Source organism: Macrosteles quadrilineatus, unplaced genomic scaffold, assembly GCF_028750875.1.
Source record: "Macrosteles quadrilineatus isolate MER2022 unplaced genomic scaffold, UCM_ALF_1.0 Scaffold_2__2_contigs__length_208266976, whole genome shotgun sequence".
NCBI classification, from domain to species: domain Eukaryota; kingdom Metazoa; phylum Arthropoda; class Insecta; order Hemiptera; family Cicadellidae; genus Macrosteles; species Macrosteles quadrilineatus.
This window is the reverse complement of record NW_026542595.1, coordinates 132,507,619-132,531,869: the sequence shown is the minus strand read 5'-3', so window position 1 is coordinate 132,531,869 and position 24,251 is coordinate 132,507,619. Positions and strand designations below refer to the sequence as shown.

At 34.2% G+C, this 24,251-nt stretch overlaps 1 protein-coding gene across 7 annotated transcripts; it reads left to right on the top strand.

The window, feature by feature from the left end:
• The first annotated feature begins 149 nt into the window (after window positions 1-149).
• Window positions 150-24,082, top strand: LOC128986357 (peptidoglycan-recognition protein LF-like). 7 transcript variants are annotated; one of them, XM_054406692.1, is made up of 5 exons: window positions 828-902; window positions 9,954-10,076; window positions 16,979-17,298; window positions 19,521-19,648; window positions 23,826-24,082. In XM_054406692.1, the coding sequence occupies exons 3-5, from the start codon at window positions 16,991-16,993 to the stop codon at window positions 23,984-23,986; spliced, it is 597 nt and encodes a 198-aa protein (XP_054262667.1). In that variant the 5' UTR covers window positions 828-902; window positions 9,954-10,076; window positions 16,979-16,990; the 3' UTR covers window positions 23,987-24,082. The 7 variants fall into 7 exon arrangements, with proteins under 7 accessions (XP_054262670.1, XP_054262663.1, XP_054262667.1 ...); XM_054406691.1 differs by having other exon boundaries at window positions 832-1,088; XM_054406695.1 differs by lacking the exons at window positions 19,521-19,648; window positions 23,826-24,082 and adding an exon at window positions 3,083-3,210 and having other exon boundaries at window positions 150-902; window positions 9,946-10,076; window positions 16,979-17,168.
• The last annotated feature ends 169 nt before the right edge of the window (window positions 24,083-24,251 follow it).

Sequence of the window (24,251 nt, the reverse complement as noted above, 5' to 3'; positions counted from 1 at the left end):
ACAAATACTTAACAATTTTCTTATTCCTTGCTTCTAGTTTTAAATAGGAATGTTATTATTAATAATTAACCTTATCTTTTTTTTTGGATGTACTTGCAATTTTAAAATGTGCAGAAAAATATCTTTTTAACAGCATGCGTAGATTTTCCCTACGATGCACATGAGCTAAGAAAAAAGGTTAAAGAAACATGCTTGCCTATTAATATATAGATAAATGTGTGTGAATAAAATAACTTGATTGTATCAGAACAACGCAGAAAGAGATGGAAATTTGAAGTTCTATCTTTTTATGCAACAATCTAGTACACACAAAGTCAGTGATACCAATGATAATGTAACTTTATGTTGTGACTAACAAACACTTCTTAACAAATTTATGCTTTGTTATACTCTAAACTAAATATTTTGAACATTAATTTCACAGGTAAAAGAGACAATTCTAGGTTTTACTGCATTTGTTACTAATTTCCATCCCCAAGATTCCTTCTTGCACAGTAAGGTTGAGGGTTCTCCTCTTAAAATAAACTTTTCTTAATATTATCAGTAAACATATAGGCTAATAAAATCAGAGATAATGTGTTGTTTTATCAATAAGCTGATAAATAAGTCTATGTGGTTCAAAGTTGTAATGATCAAACAAAACCAAATATTTATACAGATCAATATTCAAATAAGTACAGACCATGGCTAGTGAGAAAGATGAGAAGGCTAAGAAAAAGTCAAAGAAAAAGCCTAAATTGGACTTTGAAGCTTTGTCAAAATTATCAGTATATGATTTTGGAGTTCCTCCTCACTTTCCAAAACTCGAGCTTCCTCCTAGCAAACTAATGGAGCGGCCGTTAGTGACTAGGGAAGAGTGGGGAGCGGAACCTCCAACAGCTGTTGTGCCTCTGAAACTACCAGTAAGATAGTTTCTCTACTCGTAGTCTTCATTTTGAAGTTAAGTTGAGAATGATCATGACTTGAATGTTTTATTAAAAACATTTGTTAAATTGTGAATTTGTTGCAGATAGATTTAAAAGATGGGTTTTTAAATATTAAAAAAAAAATTTAGTACAACTGGATAGTGGTAAAATAACTGTAAAATGGTAGGTAAAATAACTGATTTTCTGTAGGTACAATTGCAAAATTTTCTTAACAAGCTTGTACTATCTTTAGTCTGAGAAAATGAATCCCCATTATTTGGATGACTGTTTTTATTGTAGAACTTGCATGTTAATATGGCTAATCACTTTATCCATACTGCAGTTTTTGTTAGCCTAAACATAACTTGCCAACTGTTCAACTGACCCAACAGCGTGTGCAGATATTTCTAATAAATTATTGTTATGAGGACATTTGTAGATTCTTTACTGCAGGTAGTGTGTAGGCCTATCACTAAAAGAAGTTAGTAGTGTTTCTTACTTTCTCCCATGGCCATTTGTACCCCAAGTGGTACTTGGCCTCACCAACACACTGCCTCCACGTCGTCCTGTCTCTTGCGGTATCTTCATTGACTTCCATCCTGGCCATATCTTTCTTTACTTATCCGTCCAGCGTTTCTTCGGTCTCCCTCGTAGTCTTCTCCCCAGTATGACTTCTTTAGCAGTGTAAAAATTGTGAGAAGCTTATTGAAACTATGTTTTTTAGTACAAAACAAGAGTATACATAGCTTAGCATTTTCAATACTACAGTACCTACTGCCTACTGCTATTATAATAGTATATTAGCTATCCTAACATTGAAACACTTTCTTCGCTCTTATTATTTCGCACTACTACTTTTTACCACCCCAAGGTCAAAATCCAGTTTCGAAGTTATTGTAGTTACAGTTTATAGTACAGTTGGTTATCTTTTCTGCACTCTACATTCCAGGCCCGCAATTTACATGTGACACGCTATTGCGCCCATCCCCTTTTGCAGGAAAATTTTTATCTTGCGCCTCCAACAAACCCTAAACATCTTGCGCCTCTTACCAAAACTGAAACAATCTCTACGTTGCTAGGAAGTTAATCTATTAATTGCTTAGATATTTGATTAGTAGACGCTTTTCTAACTCTTCCGTAAATTTATGACTGATGTCTAGTTCATGTTCATGTTGTCCACCTATGTAGCCTATCTGACTTTATTATCAGTTTACAACCTCTTGATTTTTCTTAGATAAGTTAGCTGAACACTGCTTTTAGTGAATTTCCCTATAGGCATGGACAAAAAGATTTAGACCGTCAGCTGTGCTGCGGTTACCATAGGTTCTGGCGCACACCGTTGGGAGCGCCATGTAGTTACGGCGTACACGCTAAGTAACTACACGGTGCTCCCAGTGGTGTGCGCCAGAAGCTATGGTAATCGCAGCACAGCTGACAGTCTATACTTAATTATTTTTGTCTATGCTATAGGGAAGTAGCTATTACCCTATTACTGTAGGCCCGGGACCAATATGCCTCTCATGATGTCCATAAAGGCAAAAACACTATTCGTTCAAATTTATATCTGTGAACGCGATAACTTGAGTAATTTTTGTCCGATTTTGATGAAATTTGGCTTGAAGGTGTAGGGCGGGGTAAACTTAAATGAGTGCGAACCAGCATGATCGGACTAAGGGGACAGGGTGTTATAATAGGCTTTTCCCATTTTATACCCTCAAAACATAATATTTCCAAATTTGTTTTTATACAATTTCAAAGAGCTTAAAAAGCAAATCATTTAGTATATTTTTAGTGTTTTTGTGTGATTATTGGTTACAAAGGAAATTGAATAAATTGAAAATTTAAAATTCCCATGTTATACTTATGGAGAATTTAGTTAACTGTTGTAGTTTGCTTGTTTATAAATATAAATATTTATCAAATATGGCAAATTTATTTATTTTATACTAAGCTATTCATATTTCACTAAAACACACTTTATTACCCTCCCTGTAGCAGCAAACCTAGGTAGTTGTTAAACCTAATGCTATTCAAATATAGATTTAATTTATAATCCAATACTGGTAAATTTAAATTCGCTTAGTCTGCAGGTTTGCTGCGGCGGGGGTATTTAAATGAAAACTTAATTGACCGAAACATTTAATTTCAAACACTAAAACAGCTGACTCTAAATTTAGGCTAACTGGATACTGTTTACGTATACGGATACTGAAGAGTGTGACACCAAGGAACATTGTCTTCAGATTGTGAAGAGACTCCAAACACAACATATGCGTGAAAGAGGACTACCTGATATTCAGTACAAGTAAGGTCTTTGTTGAATACTTACTTTTGTTCAGTTTCTTATACAGTGTCACAAAAATCCGTAGCGGACTATGCGGAACTGGATTCTACATACAAAAATAAGATGATTATTAAGAATAGGCTAAAATTTTTCCCAAAATTGCTTCATGAAGCTGGGTTTTTCTAGGCGCGGAGAGAGGAACGTGGAGAGCGGACTCCTCTTGTGTTAGGTAATTTAGTGTTACTATTTTTCTAGAAGCGGAGCGGAACGCCATGTTAATCCCTTTTCCGCTCTCCGCGCTCCTCTTCCGCGTCTAGGAAAACCCGGCTTTAACCAATCGCCAATTCTGTATTTTTCACATTAACATTTTATTTTTGGATTATTTCCAACGGATCTTTATGAAACTTATATGGGTTAAGGTAGAATAGACTCATGTAAGAAAAAAAATTATTTTGATCCAATACAAAATTTGAAAATGGCGGCCATTTCAATTTTTTATGGAATCTGCCATTTTTTAATAATTTGAAATTAAAAAAATTAAAATTGCCGCCATTTTGAAATTTTTTAATGGATAAATATAGTTTTTCTTCCCACATGGGTCTATTCTACCTTAACCTACATACAAAGTTTCTTAAAGATCTGTTAGAAAAATCCAAAGATAAAAATTTTTGGTGAAAAATACAAAGTGACGGATATCTGGTTAATGAAGCGATTTTAGGAAAAAAGTTATTCTAGATTATAATCTTATTTTTAGCCCGCTACAGATTTTTGTGACACCCTATATACAGGGTGGCTGAAAAGTAACTGCACCCCCACTTAACTTTTCAACCATTTGAGATATTTGAAATCGGTTTGCGGCAACCTTCTTAGATATGAGGGGCTACAATAGTTATGGTCAATTTTGAAAATTTTGCCCTTAGGGGTAGCGGGGGTAGGGGGTAGCTCAAAATTTTCAAATGACAAGTATAGTCGAATTTGGTATCATTTTACAGGTCTTGACGAAACATGAACATTGACATAAAGAAAGCCAAAATCGGCTCACTAATAACAAAATGGCGCCCTAAAACGTTTCAAATCCAAATAACCATGAGGGTGGCAAAACAATTAACTTGCACCATCTTTAACTTTTTAACTATTTGAGATATTTAAAATCGGTTTGCGGCAACTTCTTTGGAAATAAAGGGTTACAATAATTATGGCCAGTTTTGAAAATTTTACCCTTAGGGGTAGCGATGGTAGGGGGTAGCTAAAAATTTTCAATTAGAAACTATAGTCGAGTTTGGTATCATTTTGTAGGTCTTGACGAAACATAACAATTGACATAAAGAAAATAGAAATCGGATCATTGATAACAAAATGGCAGCTCAAAATTACTTTAAATAACCATTGTCTCAGTCATTTTTAGCTGCCATTTTGTTATTAATGGTCCGATTTCTATTTTATTTATGTTAATTGTTATGTTCCGACAAGACCTACAAAATGATACCAAACTCGACTATAGTTGCTATTTGAACATTTTGAGCTAACCCCTACCCCCGCTACCCCTAAGGGTAAAATTTTCAAAACTGACCATAATTTTTGCAACCCTTCATTTCCAAAGAAGGTGCCGCAAACCGATTTCAAATATCTCAAATAGTTAAAAGGTTAACGAGGGTGCAAGTTAATTTTTTTGCCACCCTCTTGGTTATTTGGTTTTGAAACGTTTTAGGGCGCCAATTTGTTATTACAGTAGAACCCCTCATATCCGGCCTTGGTTTTACCGGTCCTCTGTTTATCCGGCCCCTTCCAGGAAGCCAATATCAAATTTTTTTCTCACAGCTTACAGACGTTTAGATGCAGCCACTAGTCTTTTTGACTGCTCAAGTCATAAAATAAATTGTTCTCATTATTTATCTGTTTGTTTATACATATACTAGCTGTACCCGCGGGCTTTGCCCCGTTTAACTTCTTAATTTTCAAGATGAGCTCGTTCGCATGGCTCAATCTGTCCTGGTTGAAGTTCGTTCGCTACGCTCACTCACCTTTAGGTTGGAGCTCGTTCGCTGCGCTCACTTGCCTTCAGGTTAGCTCGTTAGCTACGCTAACTCGCCTCCAGGTTGAAGTTCGTTCGCTACGCTCACTCACCTTTTGGTTGCAAATTAGCTGTTGTCATAAATAAAAAAATAATAGTGCTGCACCCTGTTGGTAATCCTTGTAACTTTAATGCTATTGAACATCAAAGAACAGAACCAACTTGTTTAATTGAAACAGCTGTTAAGATTCATTAATTCTTTTTAAATATGAAAATTCATAAGGTTAACATGGGAAACTCCAGAGCCACTGGGGCGGAGCCCGAAAGCCCGATCAGAATAAAAACTACTTAGTTTTCCTATTTAATGCCCAAAGAATCAGTGTACCCAATTTCAGCCTCCTGGGTAAATGGGAAGTGGGAGAATTAGTGATGAGTGAGTGAGTGAGTGTGTCAGTGAGGGCTTTGCCTTTTATAAGTATAGATTTGCTGAGTTACTATACTCAGTTGAGCTAGTAGGCCTAACTTCTGATCAGTTGGTTGATTATTTCCAAAGTGGGGTTAGTACAGTACAGTAAGAGTACATTAATAATGTATTTCACAAAATGGTTAAGAATGTTGAGTAGAAATGCATGTACCATTTAAGTCCTAATGATCTTTAAGTACAATTTATTGTCATTTTTACCTCCATTTAGGTTTTGTTTGTATCATAATATTTGTACATTCGTTACTTAATGACTTTAACCTACAAATATTTTTTCCTACAGTTACCTAACAAAGTACATGTTCTCTCACTGATTTGAGAAAGCAAAGTGGCCAATTCGCTCATCAAGTGAGACAATGTTAACATTGTCTCACTCTAACTACTTTGTCTCACTCCAGATTTTCAACGTGAAGGCACAAAATAGTGAGCGCGTAACATGCAGGCAACGCCGTATGCGCGCGAAATACGTTGGCAGCACTGGCTGTAAATCAGCTGGTCAGCTGTTGTACTGTTGTATTTGTCACTTCACATTAAATGTTATATTAAAAGTTCACTTCTGTGTAAAAATAGGTTATGTTTCTTCTTCACCAATTTATTTGTTTTATGGTAACTGTAGGAAAAGTATAATGTGCAACTGGAGTTCAAAGTACAATTGCCTCACTCGAGAAACCATTCCTCACTCGCCTACGGCTCGTGAGTAAGGATTTCTCTCGAGTGAGTCAATTGCTCACTTTTCTCACTAGTTGCACAAATAACTATTTCCTTTTTACAAACATGTTAATTTTTCTAAAAATGATCCCAGAACAGAATTAAATTATACTTTTGATTGCATATATTGATTACCTATTATTATTAGGTATGAATTATCATTTTCATAGTAGGTTGGTTTATCCGGCCAAATCGTTATCCGGTCAGGGGCTTGGTCCCGTGGTGGCCGGTTATGAGGGGTTCTACTGTAGTGAGCCGATTTTGGCTTTCTTTATGTCAATGTTCATGTTTCGTCAAGACCTGTAAAATGATACCAAACTCGACTATACAGTACTTGTCATTTGAAAATTTTGAGCTACCCCCTACCCCCGCTACCCCTAAGGGCAAAATTTTCAAAATTGACCATAATTATTGTAGCCCCTCATATCTTAGAAGGTTGCCGCAAACCGATTTCAAATATCTCAAATGGTTGAAAAGTTAAGTGGGGGTGCAAGTTACTTTTCAGCCACCCTGTAATATCAACTAAAAACTGTCCTTTAAAGTACCTAATTCAACATTTTAACATTTATTTGTTTATTTTTGTTCATTTGTTGATTTAACATTCTAAAAATAAGCACATCTATATATATAATACGCTAAACCGATTTTTGTAAACAGAACTCTTCCCTCATTTTTGGACCGATTTTGATGGTTAAAGTGTCAAAAGAATGGCCCTGATCTGTAGTTTTGCAAAGTGTTTTTTATTTTTTTGAAATATTTAGTTCGGGCTGGATCTTCTATCAAAGTTGGGTTTTCTCCTATAAGATTAACATGGGGAATCTTAATATTTATTTGGAAACTTTGTCTCCACTAATTTAAGAGAACGACTGGGCATAGAAACTTGGTAGGGGTGTCCAAAAAAATGTCTTGGTCCAGGTCTTGCCATGAGTACTACGGTAATAGCTTATTCCCTATATGGGAAATTCGCTAAACAGACTCAGTACTTTTGAAAGAATTGACAACTTTACTAAATGTGCCTTTAGACGAAAGGTGCATGAGCTTTTTTACAAACATTCCACCGGTCAAATTAGTAACAAAAGTGTTTGAATGGACTTGAGGTTGATGCCAATAGCAAGCTGCACAGGGGGGTTTACTGTGAACAGGCCTGACTCAAACGTCACTCCCCCAGCGGGCGGCGCTTCACTCCAAACACTCACCGAACAGAGTATATAGTAATAATATATTGTTTGTTCACAACGTTTTAGCGAATTAGGGGGGCAGGTTTCCTGGGTTCCCCAACACTATTTTAGCTTAATTTATATGTCAGCTGTGCTATTGTTTCAAATTTATAGTGAGCTGAAGAGGGAATCCCTTCAAACCGACTAAATTTTGTGAATGAGTACAATTCAACAGCTGCCACCTGCTGTGACCTCTAAAAAACATAACCCATTCTATCAACAATTCAGGTGTTCTAAAATGTGAACAAGCACCCAAGCACAATTTAAATCTATATTTCCCTGTATGCAAATATGTGCAAAAAAGTGTGGAATGGAGCTGTGCAATTCTCTTCACTTCTGCAAATTAGTATTTTTGTCCCATTTGGCAACACACCGTAGGTCTTAAATCATAAGTAAATTCTCCAGTCACAATTTGGTTACAAGCGTTTAAAAAGACATGATAATTGTAGCATTCAACTCTTGAATAATCCTAACTGTACTACAGGATTGATTTTTATCGTTAGATTACATATAGGATAGTAAATTTAAAAACTATCCGAACATGAAATTTTTCCTTTTTTGTGAGCACTTAGTAAATAAAGCACATTTATACGGTGGGGACTTTGTATTAAATTGCTTATGTGGACAAAGTAGTCACTTGGGTGAGGGTGACTTCATGTAATTCTTTTTATTGGCAGAGTGTTTTAATTTTAAGGTCAGCTAAGGGAGACAGTTAAAATCTGAAACCAACTTTATCTATCCTTATTTCATCCACCACCATTCTAGACAGCTCGAATCTTATGGGCCAATTCATCTCGTCAAAGTGTAGGGTTATTAAAAAGAATGGTTCAAAATTAAACAGTTGGTACATCTGTTTCCGTGATTTCAAATAGCTGATTGTCACACTAATGGAAAGGGTGTGTTTATAGTTTGTTTAGACAAGGTTATGCTTTCTTTTAGTTGAGTTGGTGCCATGAAGCCTGACAACAGAATTTAAGAATATCAACAAGAATCGAAGCTATCATGTGGCAAAAATGTGTGTGTTCTGGCTTGTCATTAAGCTTCAACGCTTGTAATAACTGCAGTTTTTACAAGTTTTGTCTCAAACGCTTGTGTAAAACAGTAGACTGCTGCATGTGAAGTTCCTTCAAGCTGCATGTGAAGTTTGATCAAGGTTTTTTGACTTCATGAAAACTTGGCTTCGATTCTCTCTCCACAGCGTCTGAGGACCGTGGGGCCTTGGTTGAAGCCCATACAAATTTGTATAATGAGGCCGGTTAAGGAGATTAATTTGAGACAGTGATTGAATTTGAGGAAACTGCTTGCTGATTGGTGTGTTCCAGACCTCCAGGGCTAACCGTATGTCTAAATGGTCTTATAGAGACGTCCCTTATTAGTTTGATAAACCCTCTTGTTTGGACCTCCGCATGCCAAATTCCTCAAAGTTTATCACTCTGCTTCAAATTAGACTGATGAACAGGAGTAGTCAACCTACACCATAAAAACACTACACATTTTTAAGCCCACCTATAGATTCCCTCCTCGACTTGCAGACATTGTCTACATCCAACCACATTACTCCATTTGTCCATTCAAGCCCGTCAATATTGGCAATAGATTTCAATAGTGATCGACCATATAACAAATCTAAAAACATAACACAATTTTTACTTATGGTGGGAGTGTCAATTTTCTCTCACAAAGATGCCATGGTGAGGATAATCCAGGGTAATAAGGGTGGGAATGGCAGTAACAGAATCTGGGAACTTGACATTGATCTCAGATTTGAACCAGGTTTTGCTTGGCTATGAGTGAAGATCTATGTAGACCTTAAATTACCAACGACTTTTAAATGGTTCTGTCAATAGTTTGTTTGAATGTTAAATGTTAATTTCTTGAATCACTATAGCTTTTAAACTATTCTGACCAAGCAATATGATCACTAACGATTTTTTTTCTGGTATTACAACCAAACTGCGTACACACTGTAAAAAATACCCCTATCTAAGAGGAAAATATTTACCCAACATCAGTGCACTTAAATGTAGAAAATAATAGGTTTTCACATACCTCCATAAAACGGTCCAAAAATGAAATTGCTCAGTAGCTTACATATGTTTTCTTGCAAAGACAATTAACAGCTTGCGACTTGTCAAGAACACAAGGAAAACATATGCGAAGCGAGTTGTGTTCTTTGTCTTCTTGACGAGTTGCAAGCTTTGAGAACATTGTCTTCTCAATGAAACAAGTAAGCTACTGAGCAATTTTAATCATTGGACTTTTTGACCCGTATGTAAAAACGTTTGTCTTAATAAAATATTTCAGAGGCCAGAAACATGAATACTTTCACAACTATTTAGTTTTCTAGCAGGAAGTGATTTCAACGTTTATGAAGGTAGAGGCTGGACTGCTAGGCCAGATAAGAATGAAAAATATCCCAAATTGATTAAGAAAAATGCTGTCGAGATTGCTTACATAGGAAACTTCAAAGGTTAGTAACAAATTTGTACTTAAGTTTTTATCCTTGTAAATTGCATGGTTCTCAAAGATTGAAATTCCCTAACACTGCATGCTTTTAATAAAGGTAATCTAATTAGTTAGAATATAAAAAATTAGTCTGTTGAAAAACTCTTTCAATGTTGACAGACAAATTCCCTATGACATTTCAACACACAATTTTAAATTTAACACACATGTACTGAAATTCACCATCCACAATTTTGAGCTGACAGACGTAAGTAATATGTCTTTAATTATCTCCAGCTCAGGGGCTCAACAATGAATTTTAATGATATACTTTATTAAAGAATATTATCCACATTTCAGACAAAACTCCTTCAATGGAAATGCAAAGACATGCTTGGAATCTCGTAGAGGATTCTTTAGATCAAGACAAGCTTGATGTCGACACTCGCATCATCGACGACTTTCATGACTCAGCCGATATAGATGTTGATCAAATCCTGAAGATGAATGATGATGAAGCCGAAGCCTGCCCTGACTTAAAGTAAAGATCAAAGGATTTCCAAATGAAAATACATTAAGAAGAAGGAATGAATACACAACTAACATATCCCAGAAAAGAGATCCCGGCTGTTGAAGAATCAGTCAACCTTGAAGAATCCTTCTAGTAGGGACAAAATATCAAGTTCACTATGTTGTGAACTTGTTGTGTTATTTCAACCGCCAGGAACTCTTTATTTTCGATAAGTTAGCTGTGTATCCATTCCTTCTACCATATAATGTATTCCTAAGCCAATTTATATTTCCTCCAAAAACCAGCCGAATTAAGCTACGGTATCATGTGATTGTTATTCAATAGGATAGGTAATCAACCAACTAGTTCTTTTTGTAATGGTTCTCTCATAAGCAAAAATAAAATAATTGGTGTTTTTACTGATATTATGGATCAAGGTTAGTGTAAAAATAAATTGAGCTAGATTTTTTGTAATCTGATAGTCACTTTTATGAGCGATCTGGTGAGTCGGTGGCTCAGTTGGTAGCGTCACAGACTATGTCATTTGTGGGTTCAGATCCTCCGCACTGCCGCAAACATTTTATCAGTACAGTTCACCTTTGCACTGGTTTGGCTCACCCCTTGCTTTGCTGGATACGTTCCACTCGGCACTCGCAGATATGTGGTCTATGTGGACAGGCAAATGCAAAGTTAAAAGAGGCCGCCAATCTCTAAACAAAATTTTACTGCTTAAGAGTACAAATAAGCTTACAGTAGTTTTACTAGCGAACATTGCTAAAAGGAAGAATCTGGAGACGATAATATTTTGTAATAAATTACATATTATTTATCACTTTTATAATTATGTGCTTTATTATAAACTACCTGTAATGTATTACACAGATCAAAAATATATCATATATCAAAAATAAAATGAGCCATTCTTTTAGTTAACAGTTGTAGGAGGTGCATGCACTCACCATAGATGATGATGATCATACTAATATTATAAATGTGAAAGTTTGTTTGAAGTTCAATCACGCATTTATTACTGGTTGGATTGGGCTGAAATTTTGTATGGTGATAGTTCACATTCCCGATTAACATATAGACATATTCTTATCTCAAAAATCCTTTCGGGCTCCACCCCAGTGGCTCTGGAGTTTTCCATGTTAACCTTATGAGTGTTCATATTTAAAAGGAATTCAAGAATTTTGTCATGCTGTTTAAACTACACAAGTAGGTTCTATGATATTAAATATCATTAAAAAGTTATCAAGTTTACCAACAGGTTGCGGCACTATAAATTTTTTTGCATTTATGACAACAGCTAATTTTAACCAACTAGCAACAAAGATGTGCTATACTATAGCAAATCATCAATTAAAAGAACCAAATTTTCTTGACAGTGTCCACTCTCCCATTGCAAACGTAAAGTTAAGTATAACTGCAATAAGCATTTTATACTTATACGCCAACCCCGTACGAAGGACGGGTACTCTGCTAGTATTCAATATGTGTTATGTTAAATAAAACAAAGAGAAGAAATTCTCTAGCAAAAGTGTGCTATGAAAAAAAGAAGAGATGGCCAATGAAACAAACTTAGTAACGTTACACTAAATAAGAACAATTATACTTGTATTTTATTAATAAAAAAATTTCATCCGTGGAAATTTAGCCATTGCAATACCTTCCCTGTGGTAGGTTATTTCCTCTAGACAAATCACCATCAGCAATCTGACACATACTTTCTTCCATAGCTTATCAACAACACATATCATGGTTGTAAGTGGTGGGAGTAAATAAGATATTATAGGGAAAATCACAACAGTTGTAATTAGCTTGTAATCCCGTGAAAAAGTAAAATATCTTGGCCTGCACATAACTGAAAATCTAAAGTGGGATGTACATATTAATTCAATAGCTTCAAGATTAAGATCTGTAATCAATTTAATTACTAGGCTCCAGAAATTGGTCCAGACTGACATTTTGTTAAAAGTTTATTATATGGATGTTTTCACAGTATAATATCTTATGGAATAGTATTCTGGGGAGGTAGTACCATGGCCAATAGGATCTTTCTCCTCCAGAAACGAATTATTAGGAGAATGTGTGGTGCTCAACGTCTTGCTCACAGTAGGCCCCTGTTCAAGGACCTTGGAATTTTAACCCTCCCATCACTATTTATTTTAGAATCTGCCATCTTGGTGAGAAATAATCCGGACATCTTTTTCACAAACAATCTGGTCCATCAGTACAACACGAGAAGAGCTAATCAAGTACATGTACCCCAAGTTAACTCAACTTTGGCCAGCAAGAGCCCATATTTTAGTAGTGTCAAGATCTACAACTCACTACCAAGGAACATTATCCAAGAGCAAAATTTCAATAAATTTAAGAAGATGTTAAAGGAATATTTATGTGAAGCGGCCTATTTTAAAGTAGAAGATCTGTTCAATTAGGCCTATTATTGTTTTTCTACCCATTTGACGACCACGTCGCAGGAGCGATGCTAGTGGGACATCATCAAGTATCAAGTAAGTAAGTAGCTTTGTTAAATCATTGTACGTTAAACATTAATAGAGTTACACTTAGAGTCAAAAGGATCGTTACATAATTTCATTATAATCTAAATTGTTCAAGCAATTTGTATGAAAATATGAATTTTGTATTTACTGGGAAAATCCCTAAAAAGACATTAAACCCCTTCAAAAACCACTTTGTTGGCTTAAGGGGGACCCAAAGCGTATATTTCCACCCAAAACTCAATCTTGAAAATTCAAACGAAAACAATACTTTCTCGATATGTATTATAAGGGGAGAAAATAAAAAAGAATCGGCAGGCAAAATATTTTAGAAACGGCTGGATGTAAATACCTTGCATGTAATTGAACATCATTTGAAATAAACATTCTTTTTTTAAAACATTTTTACCTTATATATCACATTTGTCTAGACAATAGACAAGACTCATGTCATAACTTTTGGATAAACAAAAACATAACGCTTGAAAGATATAAGCAGATGTTTTTCTTAGGCAACAAAATCTTCCATTGGAAATTTTCTGTTTCAAATATTATCATAAAGACAATCGGATTAAAGTTTGACCTCATTATATGTATCCCATATCGTAAGCAATGACTATTGAATCATGTTTTGTAATTTATCTAATTTATTACTAAAAACAAATAAATAAGATTACTGAAGTGTGTCTATTTTACAGTTTACGTTATGGAAATGTGAGAGACACATCAAATAGAAATTGTTTTTGTATAGAACAAGGCTTCATTTGCATCAGGTAACATTTTATATCACACTAAATTTAGTTCCCTTAAATCAATTTACGGTAAGACTAAATCACCAGCAAATTAAAATAGTGTTATTATAGAGACACAAAAAAATTAAACTGGTGTGTTCAACCGAATTTGTAATTGATAGTTTCCCATAAATTATTTGTGTGCCTAGTTGCAAGAACAATATTTATTTACCATTATCTTGGCAGGCATTAATAATAGTTTTGAAAGCCAATAGTTCTAAATTTAGAATTGTTTGAAAAATAAAGAAATCAGTTTGAAAAGCATTTTTTATGTGGTTTTTACAGTTTTTAGCGAATTTCCCATATAGGGAATAAGCTATTACCGTAGTACTCATGGTAAGACCTGGACGCGGGACCGATTTTTTTTTTTCGTTTTGAGGTCCCTAGAGGCCAAAAACACCATCCGTTCAAATTCATATATATATATATATATTTATATATATATATATATGTCCGTCAGCACGATAACTCGAGCAAAAATGATCCGATTTTGATGAAATTTGGTACAAACGTGTAAACGTACGTTTATTCGAACGAGTTCGCGATCCAGCATGATCGGACCATGGGAACGGGGGTTTACGGGGGGTTTTATGGGGTAAAAATAGGTTTTTCCCATTTTTGACCCAAAAAACATAAAATTTAGCAATTTCTTTCCAAACCATTTTGTAGAGCTTAAAAAAACAAATAATTTAGTATATTGAAGCGTTATTATGCGCCTAATGGTTACGGAGAAAATTCCAAAAAATTGTAAATTTAAAATTCCCATGTTATTCTTATGGAGAATAAGTAAACTGTTGTAGTTTGCTTGTTTGTGAACATATTTTGATCAAATTTGGAAAATGTTTTTATTTCTTACTAACTATTCACATTTTACAAAAAAAAAACAGTTTTACCCTCCCTGATGCAGCAAACCTAAGTACTTGTTAAACTAATTCTATTTAAACCTATCTATCTATCTATCTATATATTAATAGGCAAGCATGTTTCTTTAAAACCTTTTTTCTCAGCTCGTGTGTATCGTAGGGAAAATCTACGCATACCGTCAGAAAGCTATTTTCCTGTAGGTGTGCAGAATCCCTTTATAAATTAAAATAGGCTCAAAAATAAGCACAAAAAATGAATTTGAAATTTTAAAAAATTAACATGGGTCTTATGGGTTGCTATGGTGATGACAAAATAACAACACAATATAAACAGAAAATCAAAACAAATGGAAGACATTCCAATCACATGTTTTATTTACAGTGTGGGATGAAAATAGAGAAATTTGTACAATACCGGTACATACTTTTGGTCGATTTTTCGACCACGGGGCGTGCTCTCGTACTTATTTAATACGCAAGCAGATTTTTTGTGACAACTACTCTTCCGAAACTACTGAACCAATTGTCATGTTTTTGGTGTCATAGGAAAGAGCGTAACGTGAAGTTGTGCAGGAAACTTTCTTTTTAGGGAAATAATGAGAGAGTGAGGCCCTGGAGCCCTTTAAAGTTTTGTATTTCTCCATAAGATTAACATTGGAAACAAAAATTGTTATGAAACTTCAGCTGTTGTCAGAAATCAAAAGTGAGAAGAAGAGCATATGTTAATTGTAAACAGTCAATAAGTTGGCTAATTTAACAAGTTTGCTAAAGATATTTGCTGACTTGGTTGAAATTCGTTTTAAAATAACGAATTGCTCGAATTCGAGCAACAGGGACACTAGTCAAGAATAAATGTTATATTTTTAAGTAGACATTTCAGTGTAAATCCAATCAGTAAAATGGAAATTCGCTTAGTCTGTAGGTTTGCTGCGGCGGGGGTATTTTTATTTGACCTTATTACTTTAACTTTTTATTATAACTTTTGTGATTTTCCCCATAACATATATTATAAGGGTTGTTGACAAGTTATGGGAGAAAGTGCATGCGTCAGATTGCTGATTATAAAGCCTGGTCTTCACTATGAAGCAAAACCTGCTTTATAGCAGATTTGTGTAAGATCTAACAATGTTATATAACATTAGCTAGAAGTAGAAAAAGTTACTTTTCAAAAGTGCTATATGACACTTTTATATGTAGCAGATCCTCCTACATATAGAACAAATTGTGCTAGCCATCGGGAGTGGGTAAAGATCAAAAGAAATGCGTGCTACACATCAAACATTGCTATATGTAGCAATGTTATACAAATATTTTTTGTCTAACATCTGCTATATGTAGCATTATTTAAAGTCATCAGTTCACAGTGTTGTAGCCTCCTGGGTGCGGACGTTTTTCCTCAGCGATCTTTGTTTACAATGGAAGGACTGGAAAGTGACAGTGCGTGGGATCAGGATGCTATTATAAACTTTAATTGAACTGTTCTGTGGACAACCGGCGTTGTGGTCATAAGTAAAACGTTTTTGAAGCTACCATCGCCTTATTTCGCGTTTTAATTATGGATCTTCAGCGTGATTGTCATCATTAAAAGGTCCCATAATAAATCTGCTACACTATACTTATTTCTCGAAGCAAGAATCGGTAGAACATAAAACCTTTGCTTTCGCCTCTGATTTCCTAATTGATCACCGCTAACGCAATCAATAGGTCTCTTCGACACGACATTTAATTTTTGATACGGAATGCGAATGAGGTTGTGCTACATATAGCATATAGCACGAGCACCGGAATCACTAAAATCATCTAACATTTTTGTACAGCAAAAGTTATATAGCAGGTTTTGCTACACACAGTGTAAACCAGGCTTAATTTTCTAGAGGAAATAGCCTACCACAGGGAAGTTATGCAATATCAAAATTTCCAAGAGTGAAATTTTTTTTTATTTTGTCTAGTAAAAGTATAATTATTCTTATTTAGTGCAACGTTAAGTTTGTTTCATTGGCAATCTCCTCTTGTTTTCGTAGCACATTTGTGCTAGAGAATTTCTTCTAAATATTTGTTTTATTTTAAATAACACAAAAATGTTGAATATCTTTCTGACTTTTTTTAGAAAACACAATTTATGCTGTATAAATACTGATAGCTGTTAAAAACAAAAAACAAACTTTGAATTATTGTGAATTTTTTATTAAAACACATACTGCAAACTCCTTTGTAAGCACAGCTTTATAATTCTAACACTGTTCAATCACCTGTTACAGTAACCACACAAAATGGTGAGCAGAAAAGCAGTGATCGACATAAAAAATGAGCTGTTCAACGATACAGCTGAGAGAGCCATGCGGGCAGGTAAACCTCCGTTGTACGATGATCTGCCCATCGTCCATCGGACTCTGTGGAGGGCCAAACCTCCGCGGATCTTGAACAACCCCGACGAGAGACTTAAGATTCCTGTGATGTATATCGTGCTCGATCATACTGGCACGGAGACCTGCACTGATCAGGAAACTTGTGAGAAAAAAATGAGAGAATTGCAGCTAAGGGATCTACAGGAAAGAAAACTCAACGATATACAGTACAGGTAAGAGATAAAATTTCCCATTACGATTTATAAAATATTTTTCCGATACTGATTCTGATATAAAGCATTTTTTACTTTACACTATCCTTTGGAGTACTATATAATTATATACTTCGTCAGCTGTCTGGTGTAAAGATGGAATAACAGACTACTCTGAAACAGGCCTCGGTCTAAAACAAGGAGATATTTTGAGTCCTTTATGTTTTAACTTATTTGTAAATGACATTATAGATTCATTAAGTGGAGGCTGCATTTTTGGAGATGTTCAAATTAAGGCTTTGTTATATGCTGACGACATTGTGTTGATGGCTCCGACGGGAACCAGTCTGCAGTTAATGATAAATGACCTTGAGAGATATTGTCAATAATGGAACTTGACTGTGAATTTAAGTAAGTCAAAGATTATGGTTTTTAGGAAAGGAGGGAAACTGAGGAAAAATGACAAATGGTATTTTCGAGGTGAAAGAATCGATGTGGTTAATGATTATAAATATTTGGGAATAAACTTAAATTCTAAACTATCCTGGGGTTTGCATTTAAAACACAAGTGCAGCTCTTCAAAATTAGCAATTAACAGTATTTGGAATACATTTCTAAATAACAAAAATGTACCTTTAAGTAAAAATTCACTATTTATTTTTCAATTGTCAGATCAACTCTTTGTTATGGGTGTCAAATATGGGGTTTATGGGAAAGTGATTATGTAGATGGGACTCTTTGTTATTTTGTAAAGAAAATTTTAGGATTGGCAAAAAATACTCCCAACTATGCATTGTATCTCGAAACTGGACTAGAAAAAGATTACATTTATACACTCAGCATGCATGCTCGTTACATCATACATGCTCTGTCACTGCCGCCGAACCGTCTACCAAATAAATTAGCAAAGAAAATAATCAGCGAAAATATTTATTGGAGCAGAGATTGGAAGGGTCTTGGAAGTAAACATGGAATTGAATTATCCTTTGATGTGAATTCCATTGAGGATACCCAGCGACACCTGTTATCAGTAGTAGAGGCAGTAAGGGGGGAGAGCAGGCGGGGGTTAGTCCAGGCGGCATTGGCCTCACGATACCACACAACTTATGCTTCACTGAATCTTGACCTTGGAGATAATGGATATCTATCAGATAACGTTCCTGATATTCTTAGACGATGGGTATTCAAAGTAAGGACAGAGACTATTTCCTTAAATTTTAAACCTTGGATGACAGACGCTAATTTTATATGTTCTTTGTGTAATCTAAATGAGAATGAGGACACTTATCATTTTGTTGCTCGTTGTCCAATTTTAACCCAAATTAGAAATAAATGGCTATTGAAACCTGTTTTAACTCACTCAGAGTTTATAGATTTTCTTAATGGTAAGGATTGGCGTTCGCTGGCAAATTTTCTTAAAGAGGCTTGGAAGTATAGGTGGGATTTGGTTTTAGAATTCAATGTCTAGCAGCAAAACAATATACATATTATAGCTTATTACAAATATTTCACATTTTTAGTTGTATAAAATAAAATGTTGTCAACCCGGCAGACGGTCTTATGACCATTGCTGTAATGTGCTGTTTTTAGTAATTTTGTTGTTGTTATGCAGAAGATTATGTTTAGTTATAAGTTCATATGTATTTATGCAGTTTATTTTTGTGTTAATAAAGCACTTTTTCATTTCATTCATTTCATTTCATTTCATTTCACTATATAATTATACCACACTTTTGTGGGGACTTCGGTACCTTCACAACTTTCAGGTATATCCTCTCTACCATTTGTGATTCATAAAATTTAACATTGACACAGAACACCATTTGCTGATAATGAGATACATAACACAAAAACACATTATATGAACCAGCATCGTGGTATGCGCCCAATGACGACTTTTGTATGAAAAGTTGCTCTGTACTAGATCCTTTTCAAAAAATCTCTTCATAGAAAGAGGCCTGTAAACATTGTTTCTCAGTATTTCTAATAAAATTAAGGCCTTACTTTTTAGATGCTAGGATGGTGACTCGTGCTAAATGACTATTATAGAAACCCCTTTAGTGTGTTCTTTATCTACACAGCATTCATAAAACAGTCATAACTTCAATTTAACGTGATTATGTAGTAAGATTCTCCCAATTACACTATCCATCTAATTTGATCTTGAAGGGGATTTATGTTGTTATTGATCAATTTAATTTATGATTTAAGTTTTATACAGTGCAAGTGTTTCAATGTTTTAGTTGGGTGGTGGGAGGAGATGGACAAATCTATGAGGGTAGGGGGTGGGATTGGAGACCTCCACTGAACCCCGAAGTGCCAGAACACTTTGATCACAGTATTGAGATACTCTTTATTGGTAACTACATTGGTAAGTATAACAATCATTAATACTTAACAAAAAGAAATTAAAGAATGCTTTTTAGTTTTGACCATGTGTTAGTAAAGATTTTTTCTTAAGGGGTAGGGAGGTAGGAAAGGGAGTGTGAGAGAGACAGAAAACCTCCCTCTCTTCTCTACTCTGAATACATATTTTAAGTGAAATTTAAAGTTGATATTTGAGGAGACTGTAAAAATTTACAATTTAAATGGTAGTGGGGGAAAGGTTTTAATACACAAGTGCATCCTCCCAAATGATTCCAAAGCTGATTCGATTTTTGGATTTGATTAATAATGGTGTATGAAAATGATCAAACTTCAAAGCCTCTTAAAAATGGGAATGTATTTTTTTACAGGTCTATGTTTAAATATTTGATTAGAGTAAATTTAAAGTATTACTTATCAGGCTTGGATAGGGCTTAACCAAATTTTCAGACATTTAAACACACCAAACCACCAAAAATCTTTAGTCTCTTTTTAGCACTCAGGAATTTTTAAACCAAGTATTTTGATGTAGTCTTTTCTCCCCGCTTTTCTTCTATTTAACTATACCTACAATAAAATTATTTCAAAATTTTTTCAAGGAATGTTCAAAATCTTGTACTGTACTAAATTTGGAAAGCTAATACATTTAGTTTAAATACAGTATTTGTTCATTTATTTGTTATTGGTCATAATGGTTAAATATTCTCTGCACGTCAAGTAATTAATATTCCACAAGTTTCTAATTTGTAAAGATAATTTATAAATTGAAGGTTTCTAATTTTGTATATGATTACCTTTTATTATTATTGTTGCCTAGTGTGTTCTAAAGCAAGATGTCTGTGTATCACCCTATGTACATTTTGCCAGCTTGGGTGGAATATTCAGGAGGTCTTCTTAAGCTATCTTTTTCTCTCTAACACTATTGTCTATTTATTAACGCAAGTCATTTGTATCAGGTTGGGTTGAACAATGCATTGACTAGCTTGTGGCGGAGTCATGGAGGGAGGCCTTTCTTCCTCAGTTTTATTTCTTTAACTGGGCATACTGGAAATTAGGGCAGGGCCGTATTTAGAATCAATGAGGCCCTCGGTGGCTTTCACCAGAGAAATTTCTATATTTTGATTCTCGAAGGTTGGAACCTAAGGGTTTAGAAATACAAGTAAAATTGCTTCAACTTGATGAATTTAATTTTTGATTCCAACAATCCGATCGGCAAAAAGTCCTAGGAGACTAGCTAATAAATAAGTCTATTATTATTTTTATAACAATATTAGGGGTCTTAGGTCGGGGCCAGACATTATTGATTTCTTTCGGGCTGAGTCAAAAATGTTGACCTTTAAACATCGGATCAAAATTGGGTAGTTTTGGAACAAATTAATTTATAATATATTAATTGATATACTATGATAGATTTATACAAAATCTTTAATTGCATCCAAACTGTAAGAGTCTTCTGCGCTCACAGTAAAGTCGTGGACAGCTTCTACGTTCACAGCAAAATAGAAGACTATAAAACAAAAATGGATAAATCATGCGCGATTGTGGAGTCATCATCTTCATCTCCTCTGATCACGGCTGAATGATGATCGACTCCTGTGGCCGTGGAGAAAGAGATAACATTTTGCGTGAGCGCAAAATCATGACGAAATCGTGAAAATCTTATGAGTTTGCGAGGACATGATCTTCGATTCCCGCAGCCGTGATAAAATACTGAATATCTTCCGTGATTGAGGATGCATAGTGACAACTCCTTTGTTAACGGCAAAATTTTGAAGATCTATTGCAGTTACGCAGATTTCATCAACGTCTCCCGCGATCACGGTGAAACATATTAAGGAATAAATGTTAAGGAAATACGGCCCTGATTTGGGCTTCCATGGTTGAGGGTCTGTTAGACTCTTAAGGTTTACATCTGGGCGGATTCTTTAATCTCTGTAGTGTCGCCAGTTTGTTGCTGTGTTTCCAATGTTGTCAGTTTTAATGTCGTAGATTAATTTGAAAAGTAGAGTTGGTGTATTCTTCTTGTTTTTACACAGGAGAAATGTACATAAGGTGATAAACAAACATTGCTAAAAACACAGTCAACAACAAATAAGTTAATCCGATAATTATAATTCAAGTTCATGCACCTGGAATGGGAAAAGGATATAAACCAGAAATTAAACCAGTCACCATATTAAAATGGCACAACGTAAAAGGTTGATATCACATATCATCATGGATCTTTTATTTAAGTAATGATGACTGATTGTTTAATTTCAAGTCAATATCTGCATAGATTGGACATTTTAGCCCTAAAATATTTCAAACTCTGATCAATAGGTAGGTTAAAAGTTATCTAGAATTTTAAATTTTATAGTATTAAAAAAATTTAATTATTGTTTTATATAACTGTGCTAGTTGCCATATTTTACATTGAAAATAATTCTTATCCTTAAACAGATATCTAAAATTATAAAATTATATAAACATGGTGGTTTTTCCATTTGAGATTTTAAATGAATGGTTTAAGTATAAAGACAAAATCTTTTTGGACGAGTTTCAGATTTTCTCTATAACTCTAAATAAATTAAATGTCTATTTAATTTTTTGTACTAAGTAGCTAAGCTTAAGGTAACTTAGTACAAAGAAATTAAATATTCTAGTTCTTGCCACTGGGAAAATACATAAAAATATCATTATAAATATATTACCTTAAACATTGCATTTTGTTATTAAGTGATGTAAAACTAAATATTTTAAAATGCTCAGTTTGGCTAACCAATGGTGTTATACCAATCCTAAAAATACTTCTAAACTAGACAAATGGTTTAATCATAAACTTATTTTGTTTAAGTAGGCTAAAAAAGTAATCCTAAAATATCTCAGTAGTGCATAATTTAATCCTGTTATAAAAACAGCATTGCATGTATTTATAAAACTAACTGGGTTATCATATTGTTCTCCTGTTTCAGACAACGCTGTCCCAAGTAATATAACAAAACCGCTTTTTAATATGATTGAAGTTTTTAGGCTCAACGGCGTTCTTGAAAAACAGCCTAAATTACATTTTTTGAAAACATTTAAAGATCAAGAATCTTGGCCAAAAATTACATAATATATGTTTTAGTATATAAGTGTAAAATAAAATTTTAAAATCCAGATGTATGTAAATTATTGATTATTGTATAGTACAAAAATATAATCAAATTAGGATCTTTTAAATGTAAAATTTCATCAAGTATTGAAATAAACTGTAACACACTTAAAACTTTTAAGTCTTGTTTTATAAGTAAGATGAAATATTTAAAGCCTTTCTCATTATGAAAAAATGAATATTTCTGATTAGTTTAAGGATTGATTAACCTTAATAAGAAATATTTACTCTAAAACAAATGGTTTTTTAAATCAAAAATATTTAGATTCAGGAGATAACAATATGAGAAAGTGTTAAACAAACCTACCATGGGCGTTCATCTAACAGTTTCATAAGGGGGGCTGGAGGACAGGGAGTAAGAAATAATTACCCCCGCCGCAGCAAACCTGCAGACTAAGCGAATTTCAACTTGTCTGATTACATTTTTGCTAAAATATTTCCATAAATAAGACATATTTATTCCCGATTTAAATAACATTAGATTTAACCAGTGCTTAGGTTTGCTGCTACGGGGAAGGTAAAAAGTGTTTTTTGACCAATAGTATAGAATGAAATAAATAAATTTGCCAAATTTTATCAACATATATCCATAAACAAGTAAACTACAACAGTTTTCATTTTCTCTATAAGAATAACATGGGAATTTAAATTACACTTTTTTGAATTTTCTCCTTGACCGTTAGGCATAAAACAGCGCTTCAATATACTAAATTATTTCTTTTTTTAAGCTCTACAAACAAAGCTTGGGCTCCGCTTGCCTATATGAATCCTACATAATATTTTACTAAAAATTTTTACTACCTTAGTTTTGGCTATGAGAATAAGTAGTTCATTTTAAACATGTACAAATAAAATAAAAAAACTAATTTTTATAATCTCAATAATAATGTGGGTAATCAACAGTCAATTTATTTTCACACTGTTCAAAATAACACAGCAAAGCATAAAAGAATTGAAACAAGATAAAAATTGATTTAATGCACCAGTAAACGAGTGCTTAAGCTTGAGTTTCCACTTGTTTTCAGTGAATGTTCCTTTCCTTTTTCAGATGAGCCCATCCCCTATATCATGACCGATCCGTGTTTTGATCTAATCCAGATCCTAAGGACCAAAGGAGTTGTCCACAGGTTTTTCAAATTTGAACGTTTAGTAAAATTCAAAGAGCACGAATCAACCCTTGATAAACTGAAGGAGCAGGTACCTCCATGACCTGTTTGCAGATGTGAATTTTAAGTCCTGTACATAGAGTAGTTATAGAAATATTGTGCAGTTTATTTGATACAATAAATAGTTACATTTTTATAATTTGCACTATTTTAGTCTTGATACTAACATAAAATCAAATGAAAAATAAAGTGGTGTCTGTGTGTATGTTATCCAATTATGCAAACACTCTATTGTTCGGCCAGACAGATAGCGACCTGCGAGGGGATTTGTCGCGCATGTATGAGGAGGTCGCTTTCTAAGCGGCCAA

Bases quoted from the DNA above. Each gene is read 5' to 3' on its own strand.
- LOC128986357 (XM_054406688.1), top strand. From the start codon at position 684: ATGGCTAGTGAGAAAGATGAGAAGGCTAAGAAAAAGTCAAAGAAAAAG. The intron at 903-3,082 runs GTAAGATAGTTT...CTCTAAATTTAG, and splicing joins TTGTGCCTCTGAAACTACCA to GCTAACTGGATACTGTTTAC. The intron at 3,211-9,945 runs GTAAGGTCTTTG...ACAACTATTTAG, and splicing joins CTACCTGATATTCAGTACAA to TTTTCTAGCAGGAAGTGATT.